Genomic DNA, 25192 nt, shown 5'->3' on the forward strand with positions numbered 1-25192 from the left:
CACAGAATAGTGGGTTCACGAGGTCAACTTCCTCTCCCAGAGCATGTGTTTTACAGAAGACTTACAGAGAGAGTTCAGGTATTTCGCTTTTTTTAAGGAAAAAAAAGCATGAGTGAGTTGCCCATTTGTCTAACAGTGGGGTGTAAAAGGATGACTGCTGGGGTCTTTGAAGAGCACGAGACAGACACCCCCATGTGGAAGGACATACGCTGTGGGAAATCCACCCAATTTTCCAGAACATTGGGACATTTCCAATTTCTCTTCCCAGGAAAAGATTATTCCAGTGTAGCTGCTTAGTGACAAGGTTAGGCAAAGGCAAGGTTTGATTCTTTACTGAGTGTTATAGAACTGTGCCCTCCCTAAATTCATATGTTGAAGCCCTAACTTCCCCCACCCAGCGTGACTATAATTGGAGACAGGGCTTTTAAGGAGATAATTAATTTTAAATGAGGTCATAAGTGTGGGACCCTAATCCAACAGGATTGGTGTCCTTAGAAGAAGAGGAAGAGACCTCAGAGATCCCTCTGAGAAGAGGCCACATGGGGACATAGCACGTAGGCGGCTGTCTGCATGGCAGGAAGAGAGACTTCACCAGACATCAACCTTGCCTGCACCTTAACCTTGGACTTCCAGAACTGAGAAATAAATGTCTGCTGTTTAAGCCACCCAGTCTGTGGCATCTTTTTATGGCTGTCCGGAAATGTAATAACAGTACCAGCTGAAACTGAGTGCCTGCTACTGTCAGGCATTGTCCTGCAGGTTCAGATGCATTCTCCCATTTAATTCTCCCACCAGTCATACAATGGTAGGTACTCTTATCATTTCATTTTATATGAAGTATTGGTTTATAAATTTGTTCATTCATTCCTTCCCCCCTTCATTCACTTATTTGACAATCATGTGGCCAGCACCAGTCATTCATTCATTCATTCAATAAACATGTCCCAAGTGCACTTGAAACTTTCTACAGAGCAAACTGCTTTGATTCCCTGAAGGCCTATTAAGAGCACCAAATGCACGGTCCACGTGGCCCGAGTGTGACCCTGAGACCACACACAGTGAGTCTGGAGTGATCAACGTGCCTCTTTACATCCCTGTCTTCTTTGCTGCAACAGCCATTTAATACCTATTGTTTCGAACCATCTCCCTTCTTTTTCTTCTCCTGCCAATTATGCACTCTCCGCTTTTCAAACCTCAAAATTGAGGTTTGCACATAATTGCTCTGACAATTCCCATAGTATTGGGGCCAAAACCAAGGGCATCTTAATGAGATGCATAATTGCTCAGCACAGTGCATTTATTCACCAACCGTCCTGTAATTCAGCTCGGCAATTCACTTCCCACCCATCTTCCCCCGATAAAGCCTCCAGGTTTCCCTTCTCCAGCCTGAGACACTGAGCCCGAGCCTTGTGTTTCTCCTGAGCCCTCATTCATCACGGTCATTTTGCTCATTTGCAATTTCCAGAATGGAGATCAATTGGGGCTAAAATGAAAGCATTGTTTCTTGAGAAATATCTCATGGCAGGAAAGGGAGGCTTTGAGAGGCTGGTGCTCCTCTCATATCCCAAAAGAAGATGAATGTAATTGAAATCAAATAGCCCTTTCCTGATTTCATCATGCATTTGCAGACATGAGAGCTGGTCGGCCAACACCCAACATTTTCTACCAAGTGCACGTGCATGCTTCATCCACCACAGGTGGCCTGGACCACAACTGTACATCAGCAACAAAAGACTGACAACCAAATTAGGCTCAGTCCTCTACAGTTTACAAACGCTCTCATCGGCTCACCATTCTCTTGAAAGAATCACCACTGGGATTCCTATTTTTAGAGGTGAAGGATCTGAGTCCTGGGAGTCTTCATGACTTGCTCCAGAACACCCTTGTATGGTGGGAAGGCTGGGACTTGAACTTGGGATTTCTGGCTCTCAGCATTGTCTAAAGCAGAGGTCGCCTGTGGACCAAATCCAGCCGTGTCCATTCATTTACATATTGTCAACAGCTGCGTTCAGACTACAAGGGCAGAGTTGAGTCACTGCAACAGAGACCTAAAATTCTGACTGTCTGGAGAACGTTTGTGGACCTCTGGTCTAGAGCTTAAGGCACCAACTTAGTTTAGCACGTTGGAATGTTCAAGCAGCATGGGATGGTTTGGGATGCTTTTGGCTTGTAGTATGTGGGCAGTCATGGAGTGTGAGCACTGAAATATGTAGTCGGCTGACTCTGGCTATGGTTGTGTAGCTGGTGCTACGGCCGTTGAGACACAATCACACGCCCTACTATGTGCCTGGCATTACTCGAAGCATTTTATGGCTTTATGATCACTTAGACCTCACACACAACAGACCTATGAGGTATGTACTATGATTATCCCTATACTGACGGATAGGAAACTGAAGCACAGAGAGGTCAACTAACTTGCCTAAGGTCACCCAGCTAGTGCCTGGCAGGACTGTCTGCTCTTAACCAGCATGATCCGCTCCCCTCTCTGGGCTAGATGTTCAAGTTTAGCCTCATCTCAGTCGTGTATTAAGAGCTTGCCTTTGGAGCTTCCTTCTCTTGGCATCTACAACATGGGAGATGATACCTACCCTGCCGACCCTCAAAGAATTGTGAGTTTCAGCGAAGCTAGCCCCTGTGAAGGTACTTAGAGAACACTGGAAGTATTATATAATTGTGAAGGAAAATCGTGACAAATACAACACAAACTCCCAATATGTATTCAGTTCTTTTTTCTTTTTTTAAATATATTGACTAAACACAGTGGTAGTAACTCCCACCTATGGGAACCCATCGACACAAATGTGCTCTGATGTGAATTTCAGGTGGTATGTACGGTCATAAAAAAGATGCTTACAAATGAAAGGATCTGGGCTCTACCTTCTTGGCCTGTCCCTGAACGGCCATGAGCCATGATGCGCCAATGCCTCGGCCAATCAGGGTTGTTGGTTCACAACTTAGATTTATTGGGCATTTTCATGGTACCTCACTTTATGCTCAAAACAATCTCTGAAGAAGGCAGCATCGCAGCACCTTCATCATCATTACTGCCACTTTTCACACTCACACTACTGCTGCTAGATTCTGCTTTCCTGACATCAGCATCTCCCAGGCTTCCCTCAGACCCTGGACGTAGGTGGGAGCTTTTGTGTTAGTTTCCTATTGCTGCTGTAACAATCACCACAAAACCAGTGGCTTAAGACAACACCAATGTATTCTCTTACAGTTCTGGAGGTCACAGGTCCTAGAGTTAAGGTGTTGACAGTTTTTTCCAGAGGCTCTAAGGGAGAATCCATTTTCGTGCCTTTCCCAGCTTCTGGAGGCCACTTGCATTCCTTGGCTCGGAGCCCCATCCTCACAGCACCCTGACCTCTGTCTCTGTTGGCATCCCATCTCCATCTGCCACTCTGTCTCTGATCCTCTTACCACACTTGTGATTACCCTAGACTCACCCAGCTAATCTAGGATAATCTTCCCATCTGAAAATCCTTCACTTAACCACACCAGCAAAGTCTCTTCTGCCCTGTAAGGTAACACAGCCATAGGTTCCAGGGATTGGGATGTGGACATCTTTTGTGGGGCCATGCTGCCTACCACAGTTTAGGAGGCAAGTGACTACAGGCCTTGGGTTTTAAATGACCCTGGGTCAAGGGCAAGGGCAAGGGCAAGGACAGTACCAGAGAGGAAGAACAGATGTCTGCTCTGGTTCCCATAAGTGGGTGTAGCAGCTCTGGCTGCACACTTCACCTCTGAGTCAGGCTTGGCTTTTACTCCCCAAATGGATCCTTTCCCTAGGCCTTGAGTAAGGTGCCCCCAAACTGGTGGCTGTGGTCTGCGGGGTTCCCCAGGATCCTACTGCACAAAGCTTGAGATCAGAAGCACCACCACCTCCCAAGGTTTGCAGTGGGTTTGGACATTGCTATTTCGCAAGTTCAATTGGAACAACGCGCAACCTCAACCAATAAAGACAAGCAGGGGTTCTTAGGCTCAAGAAAGACTGTACCTGTGCATTAATCAGATAACAAATGGCAGCAATTGCCAGGGGCTGTTTTTGGCCAGGCTTTATCTCAACAAGATACTTATCATTCCTTCCCCTTGGATTGAGTTACACCCTAAAATCCTGGGGAAGGAGACTCAATTATCAATTGCAATTGACCCTCCTTCTCCTGGATCCTGGTCTTTATTTCAATGCGATCTAGGCCTGAATCCCAATAACTTTTTTTCTTTTTAGCAAAAAAGAAAATCACTGTGTTATATGCTGTTCTCCGATAAGACAACAATGAACAAACCAACCCACAGAGGAAGCTCATTTTGCCACTTGCTCAAGAAAAACGACACTTTACTCTGAGTGAATAATAAAAACAGTAATACATTAAAAAAAAAAATTTCAGTTCCTCTAGATGCTCCTTATTAAGAAAGGGGTTGGTGGGCTTCCCTGGTGGCGCAGTGGTTGAGACTCCGCCTGCCGATGCAGGGGACACGGGTTCATGCCCCGGTCTGGGAGGATCCCACATGCCGTGGAGCGGCTGGGCCCGTGAGCCATGGCCGCTGAGCCTGTGCATCCGGAGCCTGTGCTCCGCAACGGGAGAGGCCACAACAGTGAGAGGACCGCGAACCGCAAAAAAAAAAAAAAAAAAAAAAAGAAAGGGGTTGGTAAATTGTTTCTTTTGTACTGATCACTCAGGATCTCGGTTCTGAAGACAGCCATGAATCAGCCCAAGAAGGTTAAAGGCATGGTGGAGGAGAAAGCTATTGATAAACATGAGGTCTGGAGATTACATGTGGATTTCTATTTCCCATTCAACCCCTTTCCCTCACGACCATGAATAACTGGGTATCAGCCGCCTCTGAACTCCCGTAGTATCTGCTAATTCCTTTCAAAAGTCACATTTCTTTTCAGGCACCAGCTCGTCTATCCTGTAAAATGAAGGAAAACCTACTGACAGCCAAGGCCCAGAGGCTAAATTGAGATTAACCGTCCTATGAATGAGAGAGACCCAGTGTAGCACGTGGGAGAAAGCGGGGGTACCATTTGTGAGCCAGTCTATGTGGTGACAAAATACGTTTGAGGGATAGGTCCCAAGACAGCCTCCTCATTTCTAAAGGTCATGCTAGCGTGCAATTTCCCTACCAAATGAGATGAAATTTTCAAGTGGCTCCACCAGTCCTAGAATGAAGCTTCTTTGGGGATGATGATTACAGAATTACAAAGCTGCTGTGCTGAGGGGATGGCGGGGCTCACTTGGGAGCTGAGGGACTGGCTTCCTCTGATTCAAATTTGTTCAAGTGTCCCTTGAACACAAAGATTACAAGTGTCCCTTGTTAATGGACTTCCAGGTTGCTCTAGAAAAGTCGAACCCAGAATGTTCCATCTGCAAAAACCAAGGGCCTAGTGTGAGTCTATCTACTTCTTTACTCTTAGCGATCAAGGGGTTTGGGGATGAGTTAACCCTTGCCTATAATTCCCTCTGCCAACTACTGCCATGGTCTGTGCCAGGCTGTGGAACCAACTGACACAACAGAAGCCCAGTGGATCTACCAATCAGTGTGGCCAACCCTTCCCCAAATGGGCAGCCTACCCTGGCCTTACCAAGCTGCCTGTTTGCTTTCACTGGCTCTGTGCTTCCTGCTAATTAGGAAAGAGACCTGGAATCATCCTGATTCCTGTTTGAACACTAATTCTTGGTCAGGGTTCTGGCAAGAGGATGGCAACAGGCTGCCAAACAGTGTCTCCACTGGGCTCATAACACAGACCCGGGGGGATGAACGCAAACAGGCCACGCCTGACAAGAATGAATGGAGGAGACAATTACAGATGGTCACTGTGCCTAGGCAGGGAAGAACTCAAAGAAGCAATCTGCCAACTTTTAAACCCTCAGAAGCACTTCCTGTAACTTGCCTATTTCAGGTACCGTCTCTGGCCTGAGCAATCTTGTTCCTGGTTTAAAGATGCTCTGTCTGACTCATGAGGGGTGAGTGAGTTTCTGGGAGAAACTGAGAAGCCAGGAGAGAAGTGGCCAGCACAGGGTGCCCCATCATCCTTGCTCGCCTTCACCGCATCCTGCCCGCTGGGATAGAAGGGGCCCCAGGACCAAGCAGCATCCTTCACCCAGGTGTGCCTGGAGCACCGTGGTCACCACCTACCAGAGGCAGGCAGGAGCCAGCTTATTTACAAGTTCTCACGGGGAGGAGGGGGTTCCATCACTACTTTAAGGACCAATGAATTGAGAATCAAACGCGTTCGGGTCACCCATGTAGTCAACGAATCTCTACGCCAGCTGAGCTGGCAGAGGTGGCCTGGTCCCAAGAACAACAGGCTGAATTGTGGCTCTGCAACTCCTTGACTGGATTGGATGACCCTGCACGTGTTACTTTAAAAGCCAATAGGCCGGGGCTTCCCTGGTGGCGCAGTGGTTGAGAGTCCGCCTGCCGATGCAGGGGACACGGGTTTGTGCCCCGGTCTGGGAAGATCCCACATGCCGCGGAGCGGCTGGGCCCGTGAGTCATGGCCGCTGAGCCTGCACGTCCGGAGCCTGTGCTCTGCAACAGGAGAGGCCACGGCCGTGAGAGGCCCGCATACTGCAAAAAAAAAAAAAAAAAAAAAAAAAGCCAATAGGCCTCTCTGTGCCTCAGTTTCCCCACCTTTAAAATGGGGACTGCTGCATTTGAAAAGTAACAACAGGTTGTTTGAATGTGAGGAACTATAAACGTCACTGGGCAAGAGAAGCTTCTCTTAAAAGTCAGTTACTAGGACCCAAACTATGATTACAAATTTTTTGAAAAGAACAGTGGAAAGTTTTAAATATGCAAATGTAAAGGTAAAAAAAGAACATTTACTAACATACTTGACTCTGTGTCTCCAGCTACTGTTCTGGGCACTTGACACAAATCAACTCATTCAATCTTCATAACAAGCCAAAGAGGTAGGGACTGCTGTTCTCCCCATTTTACAGATAAAGAAACTGAGGTGCCCGGAGATTAGGGAAATTACCCAAGGTTACTCTGCCAGCAAGTATGGATTTGAACCCAGGAAGCCTGATTCCAAGAACCCCAGTTTTAACTGCTATACTGTGTGGCCTCTTCAGTTAAAATTAAATAAATTATTTTCCACTTTGAGGCACTTGACCAAGATCACACTGCTAGTAAGCAGAAAGAGAGAAATTTAAACTTAGGACTTCGGGCTCTGAATTCCATTCTCTTCCTGTTAAACTTCACTGCTTGAGATCCGCTGTGCCTGGCATTTAGAGGCAGTGGGGGGATGGGACTGGGGTGGGGGGACGGGAGAGGGTGACATCTAAAAATGTCATTTGGAGGTAAAGGCTGAAGTAGGGTGGGGGAGCATGGAGGGTCTACCTTGGGTACCTCCTTCCTGTTTCCTGACAAAGTGAGGTCAGGAACAGCCCAAACCGCAAGGAGAACAAACTCAGACTGCGGCCACCCAAGGCAGCCCAGCTCAGCTGCTCACCCAGCAAATCCCCTTCACCCCAGGAACTCGGCACCCAGAAAGGACGAGGCCTTTTTTTTTTTTTTTTTTTTTTTTGTGGTATGCGGGCCTCTCACTGTTGGGGCCTCTCCCGTTGCGGAACACAGGCTCCGGACGCGCAGGCCCAGCGGCCATGACTCACGGGCCCAGCCGCTCCGCGGCATGTGGGATCTTCCCGGACCGGGGCACGAACCCGTGTCCCCTGCATCGGCAGGCAGACGTTCAACCACTGCGCCATCAGGGAAGCCCCAGGACGAGGCCTTTTAAAGGCATCACAGTGGCCTTCGCTTCCAGGGTCCCCGTTCAAAGTCACATTTTCTTCCTCCAAGTTGAGCCAGTTATGAACATTCAGTGCATCCCGAGGACCCGAGAGGCTGCCCATCCATCTAGCCCACCGTGGGACTGAAGCCCCCTGCCCCTGACAAGCACCCCGTGCAGCACAAACATAGCATCTGTTTTCTAAGTTTCCAGAAAGCAACAGCGTGCCAGGCTCCACGAAAGGTAGGGACCTCTTCTGGGCCTCTGTCTCTCAAATCCATGCAGACTCTGAACCACCTGTCCTTGGGCATCTAATACATGGACAGCTGCTTCTTCTAGAAGCCCCCAGGGAGCGGACTGTCCTCTCAGGAGCCCTCTCCAGTTAACACTGCTGCAGACCACCTGGGACCCTGTTAAAATGCAGGTTTTCATTCAGCAGGCTGGAGTGGGAGCCAAGGCATTTCTAACAAGCTCCTAAGTGATGCCAAGGCTGGTGGTCCCCGGACCTGTCTTTGAGTAGGAAAAAGCCAGAGCAAGTGGTTCTCAAACTGGGTTGCACACTGGAGTCAACTGGGAGCTTTTAAAAAAGTACCGACACCCCAGAAATTCTGATTTAGTGGGTTGAATGTGTGGATGTTTTAAAATTTCCTTTTTTGATTCTGAAGTGCAGCCAAAACAGAGACTCTCTGCTCTAGAAGATGGAGTTCCCTTTTAACAGGTAGAAGACGAGCCAGTTACATGGAGCCCTGCCTTCCAAGTGATCTGAACTTCAACTTGCTCATGTGTCCCCAGGATCACTTCCTCCTTTCTGGCTTTTGTCCCTGAATAACAATAACAGCAAACAGTGAACACCTATGTCGGCCTCATTCTGTGGATTCAAATTTAATCCTCACAAGAACCCTATGAGGTAGATGCTAGTATGTATTATCCTCATTTTACAGGTGAAAAACCTGAGGCACAGAGAAGGTAAGAAGCTTCCCCAAGTCACAGCTGGCAGGCGGTGGCTCTGGGGTTCCAGCTGGTTCTAAGGCCCGTGCTCTTAACCACGGCTAGGGAGGGCCTCAGACATGCCCCTTTCTCTCAGAACTTTTCCCCAAATACTGGGACAGGATGTGAGGCCTGGATCCAAGCAAGCAGTGAGCTGGCCGAGCTCTCCATAGCCAAGCCCTGCACTGGCGAGATGCCGTTACAGCTGTGGACGTATCTGTGGACATCCTGTAGGGCACAGGCTGGAGATGGAACTGTCACAGGCAGAGCGGTTTCTCCAAGAGTCCAAATGACTGCCAGAACTGTATGCTGGCCATTTGTGGCTTTCAACCCCTGACAGAAGACAAAGGGGAGGAAACATTGCAACAGGCCATTTTAGGCAGCAGCGGAGTCTGCCTGGGCGTCCCACCCCTGGGGCATGTTCCAGCTTCCTTCCAGAGCAGCTCTGCACCTGCCAAGGCTGGAGCAGGGCCAACCTGGCAGTGTCCTCTGGCATGGTCATGTAGATACTGAACAGCAGACTATCAGCTGGAGACACTGGAGCTGCAGACTTTTCTAGAAGTCAGGATCTACCATCAAACCGGTTTTCACGCATCCCTGGGCTGCCGGTCCTCCCCAGAGGGGCATGGATGGGGTGCCCGCCCAGGAGGGACAGTGCTCCAGTCCCCTGATAGTCAGGACGTCCTCTCCCCTTAGCTGGTGTTTATGCGGAGGAGGGCAGGACCCGATGGTCCTCTGTGTGTCCCCTCTCCTGTGTCTTTGCTCAATCGGGGTGACAAAGGCTACACAAACACAGGAGCCCATACGGTGCACACCCTCCCACGTGCACACGCCTCGTCTAACTTCCTGGTCCATCTATGCTCCTCCAGCATCGAGTATCAAACTCAAATAGAACTTTGTTTTGTGATGGTCAGTTTACTGGCCTGAGTTGCCCACTAGAGTATGAACTTATAGAGGGCAAGGACTTCCTTGTCTTAAGTGCCCCAGCATCTAGCACAGCGCTATACACACAGCAGGGGTCACTGGTTGCACTGTGCCACCCCTCCCCTGCCCAATCCATATGCTGAAATCCTAGCCCCGGTACCTCAGAAGGTGACCTTATTTGGAAAGAGGGTCACTGTAGATGTAATTAGTTAAGATGAACTCCTGTTAGAGCCGGGGGGCCCTGATCCACTCTGTTTGGAGTCCCTATAAAACAGAGAGATTTGGACACAGACACACACACACACAGGGAAAACGTCATATGCAAACAAAGGCAGAGACTGGGGTGATGCTTCTACGAGCAAGGAAAGCCAAAGAACAGCAGCAACCTGCCAGAAGCTAGATAAGGGGCATGGAACAGATTCTTCCTCGGGTTTTCAGAAGGAACCAACCCTGCCAACACCTTGATCTCAGACCCGCAGCTTCCAGAAATGGGAAACGATACATTTTCGTGGTTTAAGCCACCCAGTGTGTGGTCCTCTGTTAACGGCAGCCGTAGGAGATGAATACGGTAGGTGTGTAATAAGGGAGGGAAGGAAAGATGGCGCCCAGCAATTTCAGTTCCATTTCATTCAATGCATTCTTACTGGGTTCCTACTTGTGCCACCTGCTCTGGAAGAAGGAGGGAGGAGGGGAGGGAAGAAGGAAACAGGGCTGAATGTGGGCTATGTACTGAGGGAGGGCGAGGTCTGGATTAAGCAGTCCCCTCCCTGACCCTCCCCCCATTCCTTCTGAGTCTGTGACTCACTTTCTCCAGTTCTTTCAAGCAACCAATTCCCTGCACCTGTTCTCTCCACGCTCCCCACACTGTCACACGCCAGTCTCAAGACAGGATCTTATAAAACCGCAGCTGAGAAGTTAGCACAGCAGTGATGCAGAGCAGGTTCCTGGGCCATCGCCACCGCGACGGCCAGAAACTGGATTCCCACGGTGGGCGTGTGGGGCGCCATGGGCGCCGTGGGACTGGTGTGGGCCACCGGCTGGCGGCTGATTCTGGACTGGGTGCCCTACAACAATGGCAAGTTTAAGAGGGACAATTCATTAAACCGACGCCCCTCAGACGCCTCTGGAATCTGGTGGTGCTGCCTACTTCCATCCACATCTGAAACAGCCCATGCTCTTGGGATGGAGCTCGAGGAAATACACAGTTACGTTTGTGAAAACAGCTTTGGTGTGTGAATGCACACAGCATTAAACCTCTCTCTGAAAAACTAACAAACAAAACCCAAGTTGAGGTGTAAATGACCAGTGTCTTTCTAAGTGTCAGCCCTTCCGTGGTCCTTGCACTTGGACTTTTGGAAGTATGTTTTTCAGGAGAAACATCAGGCTTAGCCTGGAGTGGAGACGTCCTCTTCAGACCAAGGACCTACTGGGCCCCAGCAAGCCTCTCGCCTTGATGGTTGGCTGCCTCGGCATCTCTGGGGGACACAAAGCCCTGGTCGCCTCCTCAGCATGATCTCCACACACCGGGCTTGCTCAAGGCCCAGGGACAGGTGATTCGCTCAGTGCCAAGCACCTACTGAGCTCCTTTTCTGTGGCTGGCTGGAGTAGCGACAGGGTACCAAGACGAATGATGCAGACCTTGCCCTCAAGAGGCTCAAAGCCTAGTTAGATCATCTCAAACACATAAGATAAGTGTCACGAACAAGGGAAACATGGGCATGGGGGTGAGGATAGACTTGCACTGTCCAGTGTGACTGTCACCAGCCACGTGTAGCCATTGAGCATGGGACATATGGCCAGCCCAAAGTGAGATGTGCTGTGTCAAATACACAGGACTTCAAAGACTCAGTACAAAAACAAGAGTGTAAAATATCTTAATATTTTTATCGATTACATGTAGCAATGATCATACTTTGGTTATACTGGGTTAAATAAAGTATATTATTAAAATGAATTTCACCTGGTTTTTGTTCTACTTTTTAAAATGTGGCTGCTGGAAAATTTCGAATAACATATACAAGTCACATTACATTGTGAGTAGGCAGCACCATTCTAGAAGGACATTTAACCTGAGTTTGAAGGGGGTGGGGGGGAATCAGGGGGAACTTCCTGGAGGAGTTGTCATCTGAGCTAATATGAATTTAAAAAAACAGCATCGACTGAGCAGCTTGCCACATGCCCGGAACTTGCTATATATATATTCTAATTTAATCCTTAGTAACTGAACAGTTAGTATTTTATTCCTACTTTATAAACAAGGTCTGAAGGGTTTGAAGAGGTTCAGCTGTTGGCCCCAGAGTTCACAGTAATTCGTGGTGGAGGCAGGGTAGAAACCCTGCTCCCCACCAGACCTGCAGGTCAAGAGGGAGGCCGGATGGGGGGAAGCTGATGACCACCCCACCCCATCCCCACACCCCGGCTTTCCTACAGAGAATTTGAGAGCAAGCCAGGGCTTTGTCTCAGCTCTACCCATTCTAACAAGGTTAAAATCCAGTTGGCTGAGAAGCTCCCTGAGTTGTATAATTTACAGAAAAATCAAATTATGTAGAGACCTCTTATAATTGAGGGTAATTTAGGAAATAACTTTCCAAAAATGGCAGATCTTACAGCTGTGTTACCATTTGGAAATTGCTGAGGTTGTTTTGTCACTTGAATGCCCTCCTCTCATTGAAATATGCCAGATTATATCCACACAGCCTGACACAGAAAAGCCCCATTAGAGCACCGAGCTATCCAGATTTGAATATACTGGGTCAAATTAGGCTTCCAGAAACAGAACAACTGCCTATAGAAACAGCCTGAATGAAATGTGGACCAATCGATGAAATCAATGGCCTCGCATTAACATGGCCCAGAGATGGTCTTATTTAACAACTAGTAATGAGGCACTTAGCTACGTGCTGTGGGTACGACAGACACAACCACAGGAGACCTTTAAAACTTAACAGCTGAATCTGCCCATTTTCCAGGATGTGGGTTGACTGTACACAAACACATACACACACACACACACACACAGGCACTCATGGCCTTAAAAATCAGCACAGCAAGCTTCCCTATAACTGAGTCTACCAGACACATAACATAAATCAAAAATTTTAGGTAGTGCTCATGATGAATAGCTAGTAGCTTCCAGGCAAGAGGAAATCATCTTTTATTATTATTCAACAAAATAATCTTCTTCTTATTATTCCAAGTGCACACCTGCCAAATGTCTGAGCCTGCAGGACAGGGACCAAGCATGGTCCCAGACCCCCTAAGAGAAAGTCCTAGGTGACCTAACTCAACCCAGATCACTGACGGCTACTGACTATCACCAACTCTGCCCTGGGCACCATCCTAGGTGCTTTTCATACACGATTTTGAATCTCACAAACCTGCAAGACTGCTATCATGTTCCTATTTTACAGATAAGGAAATCGAGGCTTGGAGAGGTTAAGTAATTGCCCCTGGGCTGGGATCCCTCCTTTCCTTCCAGCATCCAATCACCTCTTTCAACCCGAATTGCGTCTGACTCTAGATTCACCATCTGTCCAGGCTTGACTGGAAATCCGACCAGGGCACCTTCCCTGGTTCAAGAATAATGAAGCCACTGGCCACAGTGGAAAAGGCGGCCCATTGTCCCCGGGTATTGCAATGGGCTCTGCTCATCTATTGTAATTTGCAATTAATAATGAAGCATTCTCCCAAGTGCTGTATGTAAGATCAAGCTGATGTAATATTTCATCTTTGCCAGCCAGCTGCCGTTCTGCTAGGCTGACAGTAAGTAATATCTTTGCATAAGGAGCCGGTCCACAACTAAATCAATTAATCCCTCTTCGGCTGGTAGACAGCTGTTGGGTCAATGCAAGATAATTAAAGGGACTCGTCATTTACCAGGTGGTTGGTAATGAAGGGAGTAATTGACCAGAGTTGGGGGCTGTACAATGTCTGCTCTCTCTTGCCTTCCCCAGTGGACACGGCCATTCAGCATTGTTGTTCCTGAACGATTCTCAAGGCAGAGAGCCCTTTCTCTCTTTCATGCTTATTTGTGAGATGGAAGCTGATCCTTCAGAAGCGCCCACCTGATGTCTGGCTTGGAACAAGTCTAGGTTCTCCTTCTTATGGGATCAAGAGCTAAGTGGCTCAAGTTTCGTTTACACAGGGCTCCACCCAATATTGTGCCCCAAAGGGCTCCGCTTTTTGGGTTTGTTCACATAACGAGTCTCCAACATTCAGGGCATTGACGCAACAACCCTCCGTCCCATGCAGCACAGGAAGGAATGTAGTCTCCGTGTCCTCGTGGATGAGGCTGAGTACAAATAATTTACGCGAGCCTTCATACAGAAAGACAGTAGAAAAGATAGAGAGCAACCTCGATGCACATGCTTTGAGTTGCTTTTCATGTTATGGGTTATGCAAGAATCAAAGAATCGAAGATTTTAAAACTGGAGGGGCCCTTACAGAATCTCCAACCCAGTGCTTCTGAGCTCTGGTTGCCCATCAGAATCACCTAGGCACTCTGAAAAATACTGACACCCCAGCCCTATCCCAGACCAACAGATAAAATCAGAATTTCTGGGGGTCTGGGCATGGGTCATTTTTTAAAGCTCCTGAGTGCAGGAGGTGTTGAGAAGCACGGGTCCAGTCCAACCCCTTCATGTTACAGATGAGGAGGCTGCGGCCAGGAGGGGCCAGACCTCCTTAGAGAAGCCCCGGAGTTAACAAGCAGCCAAGTGAGAAGCAGCAGCTGGTTTGTAAGGTGCACACCATCTCCAGGGGGCTCCTTGGGACCACCAACCTGCCAGTGGCTGAAGACTAAACCCTCCAGAAGGACGAATGAGCCTTATCCAGCTGGGACCAACCTGCCTTTCCTACCTTCTCTCCAATCAGCTTCCAACATGTTCTTTCATGCCAGCTACAAACCCCTCACCATTCTCTGAAGGTGCCATGGACCGTCCCACCTGTGCACCTCACTCCTGCTGTTCCTTCGCTCTGGGAGGCTGTTCCCTCTTCTCTGTCCGGTAGAGTCTGATGTGTCCTCAGAGACCTGGCTCAAATGCCATCTCCTCTAGAAAGCCTCGCACTGTGCCCTGTGCCTCAAAGGGTTAACTGCTCACTCCTGATCCTCCCATAACCTTTCAGAATGCTCCGACCACACAGCACTTGTCATGTTCTATTACCTACATGCCTCTCTTCCCCACGTCTTTTTCCTCTGTTTATCCTATGAACATCTGTAGACAAAACGAATCTTGGCAAGCCTTGCTCAGAAAACTATTTAGGTTGGAGCTAGAAGAGTTTCCCACCCTCCCTTGGACAATTCAAGCTTTTTTCAGTCTAAAACTTAATCAAAGACCCCGACTTCCAAATGTCACCAAGCTGTGCTATCCTACAGCAGAGTTCTTGGGGGTGACTCCTGCTTAGTCTGGCTCCAGCCAGGAGACGAAGGCCTCTCCAAAAATATCATGTTCAGTGAGAAAAAAAAAAATCCACAATTGTTTATTGGACATCTACTGTGCATTCCATACCATTCCATGAGCCTTGGCTCCTGCCTTTGGGGATTTTACAACTATCCTGAGCACGTCCCAGATCTCAGCTTGAGTCACCATGAAAAAGAACCTCAAGGGAGCATTTTTTCCCCTGGGAAAGATAACGGGATAGGCTCTTTCCCTCCCACTATCTCGCCAGGTCAGACAGACCCGGCACTACCATTTAGGGACTGCGGGATCTTAGCAAGTTGCTCAGTCCTTCTGGGCTTCAGTTAACTTATCTGAAAAATGGGGCTCTCAGATTTTAGGATTGTTGTGAAGATTCCATTAGATACGTGTGGTAAACACCTAGAAGAGTCACTGGCGTGTATTATACATTCAATGAACAGTAACTTTCTTCCTTTCTTTCTCCCTTCCTTCTTTCCTTCCTACCTCCCTTCTCTCCCTCTCTCCATCCTTCCTCCTCGAGCCTACCTTATGGAGAAGTAAATTTACTTTTAACACATTGAAGATTGCACCAATAAAGATCCAATTTTATTATTATAATAAAATGTTGACTGGTCAAATTATTGTATTGACTGGTCCTCAGAGGCCCCTAGGAAGGCCTGCACGCCACTCGTGCATGAGTGAAGACCTCCTAGACTCAGCACTTAGAGGAGTTCCTGGTCAGCCCCTGGGCTGAGTATCTGTATTCTCAGAACGCGGTAATCACAGAGCAAGTATAAACGCTAAAGAAAGAACCAGGCAGGGCAGGGCCGAACCACATGAGTGATGCTGGGAAGATTTCAGGGAACCCACGAGAGGACCGGGAGGTGGGCGAGGCAAGACAAGCTGTCTCACCCTCGCTGGCATTTTAGGGGCAATTATGCCCTATTAATGGCTGACGGCATAGCTCTGCCCTGCAGTCTGAGCTGAGCCGGGCGGCCCACAGATGTGCTCAGCCCACAAATATGCAGCTGGCAACTCCTGAACTTTCGGTGACTTGACGCCAGCTGATCTGATCAGCAATTACGTTTTATTTTGGGGCCAGGAAGACAGCAGAGAACCAGGAAAATTATAAGACATCAGAGTGCAGTTTTTCTAAGAATATCAACTACAAACTTTTTTTTCACCAATCGTTGTTTTAATGGTTAGGGGTTTGTGAGGCACTAAAATAAGAAAACCTTGGACACTAAAATCAGATTATAGCCAATTTTCCTATGGGAGCTTTTAAGACTCTGTCCAGTGAAAATCTGGATAAGATGTTTTTCTCTCTCTCTCTTTTTTTTTTTTTTGTATGGGGTAACTCCTGCCAAGAGAACTTTGCTGGTGACAGTGAATACAGCATGGAGATAAATGCATCTGGAGTCCGTCCTGGATTTGAATCTTTCCCCTGCTTCTTACAAGCTATGTGACAAGCTCCTCAGCCTGAGTTCTCCCATACCTAAAATGGGGGTGCACTACCTAGCGTGGGGCTTAATACCAGCACCCCACGAGATGTTTGTAGGCATCTAGATAGCATCTGGCCTACAGTACCAGTACCTGCTAACTAAGATGGTGCTTCCCGCCATTATGTTGGTTTTCTTATCATCTAAAATAAACAGTTCCTATTTTCACCATCATGTATCAAACCCAAATCACCCGTCAACATAAAATGGGGAAACGTCATCTCCAGGAGCAGTTGGGTTTCTAGCAATTACAGGGCTCGTCATCTGCCTCTGTGATAACATCAATCCAGGCTTAGCAGCTTCCACAGCTTGGCTGGTAGGGGAACACGAGAAACCACAACCAAGCCCCAACGGATGCAATGTTTGCTAATGTCTCAGGGACACAAAACCCTACTCAACCCAACAGAAGCTCCTGCGCCCTTCTCTCCTCTGAGCTCCCCGGCCCACGGCAGCCCCAAAGGTCACCAAGACGGTTTCTCTGAGAAGCGCCACGGACGGAACGTGCATGGGAAGAGAACATAATTGCAGCTTGTAAAGGAAACCAGCCTAAGAAAAAACATCCCGGGACAACATCCCGAGGAAACGGGGAGATCCTCCTGCAGGGACATTTTCCTGGTTACCAGCAAAAGGGGCCAGGCAGCTTGCCCATGAGTGCTTGATGGAGGCTGATGACTCACCCACCTAGGCTCTCACAAATGTCTCCCAGAGCTGCCTCTCCAGCCCCATCTTCCCTGCCGGGTGCTAGGCTTCTAAGTGAGCGTCTGAACCCAACACCACCAGATGGAAGGGATGAGCTCTAACCAGGAAGGTTCTCTCTCCTCTGATTGGTTTACAAATGGACCAAGCACGGTCCCCCTCACCAGATAACCCACTCAAGTCAGCTCTAGGGTAACAAGGAGAACCAGACATGGAAGGCTAACCACACACAGGCCCTTGCTCAGCCTTCTGTGGCCAGTGCCTGGCACCGTGCTACACATAGTGGGCACGCCTAAGAGTGTGTGAAGAAATGAATGAGTGAATGTATGAGTGAATCGGGGAATGAGCAAACTCCATAAAAGGCACTGAGCAAGGTACATCTTCTCATGGAAGGCTGCAAGGCAGGAATTGTCAGCACCGTGTTATAAAGGAGAAAGGCAGTCTCAGAGGGGTTACATGTCTTGTGCTCATTCACACAGCTGATAAATGAGGAGACCAGGCTTCGAACCCAGGTCTGACTCTAAAATCAAGGTTTCCACGAGTGAAGCCATTCTCATGACCATGGTGATGATGGATCATGTTTACATAGCCCCTGACACATCAGAATTATTTCATCCTCCCAACGTTCCAGAGAGATGGGAAAGCTGACCCCTACAGAGGACTCATCATGTATGCAAGGTTGCACAGCCAGCTGGAGGTGAAGTAGGAATTTAAACCTGGACTTTCATTCTTTCAATCACAGATATTTGGGGCCACCCACTACAGGGACACAAGTGACAGGCGCAGACACAGTCCATGGACTTCCTGTCCACAGGGGCATCTACTTCAGAAACAGCTCCTCCCATGACACCCATATGCTGCCCATAAAATTTCCTCAGGAAAGCAGGAGCACTTCAATGGTTTGGTTTTGAAGTAGAAAATGACCTGAGAACAGAGGACGTCAACTAAAAGAGAGGGATGCTTTGCATCTCAATAGCATGTGTTGTTTTCAACATGGCGTACCAGAAATCCTCTTCCCTAAGACCAATGTGTGAACAGGCTGGGAGACTGGCCTGTAATAATCAGATTATTTGGGCACCAAACAAAACCCAAATACAAAATAACCAACAAGGAACTACTGTATATAGCACAGGGAACTATACTCGATATCTTGTAATAATCTATAATGGAAGAGAATGTAAAAAAAAGAATATATATATATATATATATATATATGTATGTATGTATAACTGAATCACTTTACGGTATTCCTCAAACTAACACAACATTGTAAATCAACTATACTTCAATAAAAATTAAAAACAAAACAAAACAAAATACAAATTCCCTGCTGCGTTATCAGAGAACCCAGTAAAGGAGGCCTCAGGCAATCTGAGTTTGCAATTACCTGGCGAATCTGGCCCCATCACACTGAGCTCCAAAGTGGTGGGCTGATAGGGGAGTGAACTAACATGGTTAGGCCACCCATTTCGCACAAATTCAGGAATCCATTTTTCCAGACGGGAGTACGGGTGAAAGACAGGATAGAGATGTGGAATCAGAAAGTTCTCAGGCTCATCCCTTTGCAAGACTCCTGAGAATTCATCCCTTTTGGGGACCCAAGCAGTTTCTTCCTCTAACAAGCACCTTGGTCCCCAGAAATATTAAATCAAGAATTTGATACAAAATAAAGCTCAAAGATTACAGCCAAAGCAGTACATTTTCCCCCCTTTCTCCCCAGCTGTCAAAGGTCAGCTAATGGGCCACTAGTTGTTCACTCACCAGTTCTTGGCATCACAAGCTAATTCATATTCCCGCAAAAGGACCAGCCTTGGAGTCTCCACGTCAAGACCGACACATACCAACAAGGCCATCACCGTGGCAACCAGGCCTCCTCCCTTCGCTCCTAGCTTTCCATGGAGGGCACTTTGCCTTGGTTGGAGCTTATTTTGCTCAGAGAGGAACACTTTTCATAATCAAGTCCAACGTACTGTGACAGTCACTTAAGCAAAAAGTCTCCCCACCCAAGGGAGTCTTGTCAAACTGACGCAGTGAGGTGCAACTCTTGGGGACATCGTTGGGCTCTAATAACCAGATGTGGGAGCTGGGTGGTGAGTTCACCCCCATGTGAGCCTTCTTTGGGGGTGTCACGGGGGAGACTGCATAGCCTGGCAGGCTCTGCAACTTCAGAGTCCCCTTGCCGGCACCTGCAACTGTATGGCTCTCAGGGATCCAAAACCTGGGCAGGTCTGAAAGCTCAGCCCCGCACTCTACCAAGCTGTTCCTCTCATTCTAAATACCTCTCACTAGAATTTCAGAGCCATTCTAGAGCAAAAGGGTAACCAAGAAAGCAACCACTGAAGGTAAAATGCCAGGCAGTGGAGGAAAGTTTCAAATCCCCAAAGACCAGAATTTGGGCGTTTTTCAATCCCTCTCCGCCCCCCAAAAAATTGACACGTGGAGACCAAGCCGAGAAGCAAGGACGTTTCCAGGGCTTACCTGGGTCGGGTTGTAGAGTTCCTGCAGGGGGCTTCGGGACCCCTTCCGGCAGCAGATGTCCACACCGAAGGGGTTCCTCCGCATGACTGAGGAAAGAAAGTGAAGGCTCATCAGAAATGAGCAACAAACGTCTGCCGTCTGACCAAGAAAAGGGCACAGAGGAGGGAAGAAGAAACAGTTGGGGAAGGAAGAGAACAGGCTTCCCGCTGAGCTGATCCTTTGCCTGCTGCCATGGGGGCCCATGGGTCTTCCCTGGCCTTCAGGCTTGTCCACACCCAGAAGGACATAAATAATGCTGAAAATTCTGCCCAGCAAATCCTTCAGAAAACAAGACAGGCATCTAAAACCCTGAACTTTTTTTTTTTTTTTTTTTATGCGGTACGCGGGCCTCTCACTGTTGTGGCCTCTCCTGTTGCGGAGCACAGGCTCCGGACGTGCAGGCTCAGCGTCCATGGCTCACGGGCCCAGCTGCTCCGCGGCATGTGGGATCTTCCCGGACCGGGGCACGAACCCGTGTCCCCTGCATCGGCAGGCGGACACTCAACCACTGCGCCACCAGGGAAGCCCTAAAACCCTGAACTTTTGCAGAGGACATTGTAACTGATGTCCCAAGAGAGCGAGTTCTACCAACGCCAGACTTGGTGCTATTTTTAAAATTCGGCAGCCTTCTCCCTCCACAATCAGTTATGACCTCTTATTCCTGGTTCCCGAGCCCCTGCGGGAGCCCCCTTTCGGGGTGTCGAGGGGGAGAACGGCGCGGGGCCTTCCCCAGGCGGGCTTTTCCCACTGGGTGAGTCAGAGGGCCAGCCTCCCCAAAGCCTCTTGTACATTACATTATTGTTAATGACAATATCAGCTTGAGGCAGAAAGGAGGTGGGTTTATGGTTCTGGATGAGATTTACGGGTTATGGTTCTCCTTGTAAGGATGAGCACTTACAATGAATAAAAGAGGAGGAATTAAGTGAACTTCTCAAAAACCCAACAGCTTTGAGGATACCAAGAACTGTTTTTCAAAGGAAAAAAGATTCTTTCTCCATTCTTCTTGTTCACAAAACCCCCTCACTCGTGAAGCCCCTTGCACAGAGTTTAATACGTAGTCACCCTCCTGACAATTATTTGTTGAAGGGAGGGAGGGAGAAGGAGGGGGGAGGGATGAATTAACGAAGGAACAAGTGCTTCCTTCTCACACAGGAGGCCGTTTTCCTGTGGAATGACATTGTAGGGGCAGGGCGGGGAACAAGGAAAGCAGATCCTTTCACAGGCCTAAAGAATTCCCCCGGTGCAGTGGCAGGAGGCGGGACACTGCTGAGCAGACAGCCTGGGTGTGGATCCTGGGTCTACCTCACACCTGCTGTGTGACCTTAAGCAAGATACCTAACCTTTCTGTGCCTGTTTCTTCCTCTGTAAAATGGGGGTGAGAAGAGGACCTCACTCCCTGCGTTGGTCGTGAGGATTAAATGAGTTACTACTATATGCAGAATGCTTAAGCCGGGGGCTGGTCAGAAAGTGTCGGTTACACATTTCTGAAGCTATTGGAGATCATCAACTAGGTCTGCACAGAACTGACGACAAAAAGCGCTTGCCTCCTGGGAGGGAAGGTGGAAACTTCTTTATTCTCGAACCATCAAGGGAGCTGATGAGAAGTTACCAGACCTCAAACTGGGCTTCGGGAGTCTTACAGGAAAGCCAGGCAGATGGGGAGGGCTGGCCGGAGGGGGATAACTCAGGCCCCTCTGCTCAGAAGCCAACCTGAGGTCAGAATAGCGAGGAGAGCCATCTCCACAAGCAGCCGATTCCTCTGGAAGGTCTCCAGGAGAACTGACTCCTTCTCATGCAATTCTCCTTTGACTTGTCACTTTGAGCCCCATGGAAACCCTGAGAATAAATCATCAATTCCGAGAAACTTGAAGCTGTTTTTTCCCACTTCCTTTACCTCCTAGAGCAGGGTCAGCCAACCTTTTCCATAAAGGGCAAGAGAGTATTTGGCTTTGCACCACACAGTATATGGAAACTTCTCGACTCAGCTGGGGCAGGGCAGAAGCAGCTCCAGACGACACACAAACGCACGGGCGGGATGATGCGCCAATACACCTCCATTTCTGGCACTGAAACCTGAAGTCCATGTAATTCTTACGTGTCAGGAAATCTTCTCTGGATTTTTTTCTTTTCCCAATCATTTCACAAAAACAGGCGGTGGGTTGGATGTGGCCCCAGGGCTGTCGTTTGCTGACCCCTGCCCTGGGGTAGGCAGTACAAGCCCCAGACACACCCGACATGCCCTGCAGCCCTCTCTGGGGAGGAAGGGATCCTGTGGGCAAATGTCTACACATAAAAGCCATTAGAATCTGAGTAAGTGATCCGGGAAGACACTGGTTCTTTGTTCTTCCACGGGTGTCTCCACAAGAGGGGAAAAATCCACGTTGTGTTTTTCTTTAATTTATTACTTCATTTTTCATTTCCACCCAAAACGAGGTAAACTGTTAACTGCACGCAGGTTGCCCTCAGCGCACAAGGACACAGCAACACTTCAGGGGAGACAAAACAGCCGTAAAACGTGTAAAATTGTGCCCACGCCGTGCAAGATTAAACTCTCCCCAGAGAGGCAGACAGTCTCCCCAAGACCTATGGCTACGAGACCGCCACGGAGAAAACCCCACCACAGAACCCATTAAAAGTCAGCTTTTATGGGGGGCAGTATTATTTAATTGGTTTCTTTTTCTACTACAAGGCCTTTCAAATGCTTTGACCATGTGGGCCCTTTCCCAAGGCCAGCCACCCTCGGGGCCTCCTGCAGGCCTAGCCCGTGACTTCAGTGGGGGCCCCACCAACCAGCTCCGGCACCCCAGGCCACAAAAGCCAGGTCCTTGGGTGCCTTTTATGGGGATGATAACAATCTCACCACTTATGGAGTTCGCCTTGCGAGCTGGGCGCTGGGCTCAGCATAATCCTTCACACAGTAAAGGAAGTACCTGTATTTTCCAGATAACCTCTCTGAGCCTCCCTTAACCTCAGGAACTTGACCAAGGTCACGGCCATGCAGGGAGAAAGTTGCCAAGCTGAGACTCCAACCTGATGACGGAGCTCTTTCATACCCAAATGATAGCAATGAGGACCTACTTGCTAGGGCCTGGGAGGCAAAGGAAGGGCCAGCAATCATGCACATGGGTTTATTTATCCTGTGTGCCTAATGCATCAGAGGAGGTCGAGTGACCACCACACACAGAGGGTGGCAGCTAACATTTGGAGGGCACCCACAGTGCACCAAGCAGAGCACACATTTAATCCACATGACAACCCTACGGGGTGGGCCCACTACTGTCCCCACTTTACAGATGGGAACACTGCGGCACAGTAAGGTTAGGGAACTCGCCTAGGTCTCGTGACTAGGAAGAGATGAAGACAGGATTCTGACATAGGTGGCCCATGCTCTCGGCTGCTATGCTGGACCAACAGCAGGTGTCAAGTCCACCATCTCAGTAGTTTCCTCCTGGCCCCAGACCTGGTTGGCTGACCGCTTCTAGAACAGGTGATTTAAAATGTAACCCAGTGTTACACGAGGCATCCAAGCGATGTGATATGACAGCCAAACTATTAACAATTATTGCCCATATATTCCTTTTCTTACTGAAATTTGTATTAAGCACCTAGGATAGGCCAGATATTAAGTAAGGGGGGGTAAAACCCCCTCCATCTTATCCATGTTGTTTCTCTGATGCTTGGCACACAGTAGGTACTCAAAGAGGTTCATGAATGATCTAGGATTTAAGGCTTCCTTTACACTCATCAGACAGATTGTTTCCTGCTATGTAAAAAGGAAACTGCCAGTATCAACAGGCTGCTGTTATTTTTTTCCTTTGAAAATGAAAGGTCTGATGATCAAAAGCCCTAAGAAAGGAGTCCCTGAAGACATTTAACGGTGGCCTTCCGCTGCCCACCTGCCACCACAAGTTTTATTTAGCTACAGCACTTGTTTTCTCCTTTCTAAACTCAAATCAATGAAATGCAAGACCATTTTATAAGAATCTCATTGGTTCAATTCACAGTATGATTTCTTAGACCCAGAAACAGTTGGGTATACAGATCTTCCTTGACTTAGGATGAGATTATGTCTCAATAAACCCATCGTAAGTTGAAAATATTGTTAAGCTGAAAATGCATTTAATACACCTAACCTACCAAACAGCATGGCTTAGCCTAGCGTACTTAAAACATGCTCAGAACACTTACATTAGCCTACAGTTGGGCAGAATCATCTAACACAAAGCCTTTTTTTTTTTTTTTTTGCGGTACGCGGGCCTCTCACTGCTGTGGCCCCTCCCGTTGCGGAGCACAGGCTCTGGACGCGCAGGCTCAGCGGCCATGGCTCACGGGCCCAGCCGCTCCACGGCATGTGGGATCTTCCCATGCCGGGGCACGAACCCGTGTCCCCTGCATCGGCAGGCGGACTCTCAACCACTGCGCCACCATGGAAGCCCCACAAAGCCTATTTTATCATCAAGTGTTGAATATCTCATGTAATTTATTGAATACGGTACTGAAAGTGAAAAGCGGAGCGGCTGTCTGGGTGTAGGATGGCTATGTGCGTATTGGTTGTTTATCCTGGTGATCGTGTGCTCACCAGGATCTGTGGGTCCCCGCAGCTCCCCGGCATCACCAGAGAGGATCAGATCACATATCCTAGCCTGGGGAAAAGATCAAAATTCCAAAATCAAAGTACAGTTTCCACTGAATATGTATCGATTTCACACCATCGTAAAGTTAAAAAATCGTAGGTCAAATCACTGTACGTCAGGAATCGCCACTTTTCCAACATACATGAATGAAGTTAAAATTAAAACCAAGCCACCCACGTTTGCCGCTTCATGCTATGATGAAGAGAATGTTCTTAAGTGGACGCTCGGCTCCCAGTCAGCTGAGAGCAGGTGACAGAAGGTTACCGAGTGACAAAGGAGGGAAGCCCGTCTCATTCCCTGAGTGGTTCCCTGGGACCCTGCCTGTGCAGTTAATTCGGGTCTAAAGACATAAAACTAAAATGCTGTGGGATCCGGGGTGGAAACTTGCTTTTGATGCATTGGAATTCTCAGCTGGATTACAGTCCTTCAATTCACAGAAGAAACTCAGAGAGCTGAAACACTTGCCAAGGTCCCCAAAGCAGCCAGCGGCAGAGCCTGGGCTGGAACTCAGGTCTTACAAAATACAGCAATAGTTAATAATAATAATCATGAGAACTAGCATTTATCGAGAATTTACCAAGTACCTGATGCCTGACTCGAGGCTAAGCCTTTTTTTTACGTTGCTTCATTTAATTCTCATCAAAACCTTGTAAGTTAGAAGTACTGAATAATAGCATTTATTCCCATTTGACTGTTGAGGAAACAGAGGCCCAGAGAGATCAAGTAACTTGCCCGAGATCACACAGCCGGCAAATGGCAGGGCAGGTAGCAAAGTCAAACCTAGGTTGTTTCTGGAAC

At 48.3% G+C, this 25192-nt stretch overlaps 1 protein-coding gene and 1 pseudogene across 5 annotated transcripts in view; one reads left to right on the forward strand and one right to left on the reverse strand.

Annotated features, from left to right (window-relative positions):
• CHST11 (carbohydrate sulfotransferase 11) overlaps positions 1-25192 on the reverse strand; it is a 284611-nt gene that overhangs the window by 129656 nt on the left and 129763 nt on the right. For all 4 annotated transcript variants that reach the window (XM_081249462.1, XM_081249460.1, XM_081249461.1 and 1 more), the window contains exon 2: positions 19722-19807. In XM_081249462.1, coding sequence (XP_081105588.1) covers positions 19722-19807 — 86 coding nt within the window. The remainder of the gene's footprint in view (positions 1-19721; positions 19808-25192) is intronic.
• Positions 10582-10897, forward strand: LOC308625355 (cytochrome b-c1 complex subunit 10-like; annotated as a pseudogene). Its single transcript has one exon. The product of its transcript is annotated as a cytochrome b-c1 complex subunit 10-like (transcript).

Source organism: Mesoplodon bidens (assembly GCF_964165515.1).
Source record: "Mesoplodon bidens genome assembly, chromosome: 11".
NCBI classification, from domain to species: domain Eukaryota; kingdom Metazoa; phylum Chordata; class Mammalia; order Artiodactyla; family Ziphiidae; genus Mesoplodon; species Mesoplodon bidens.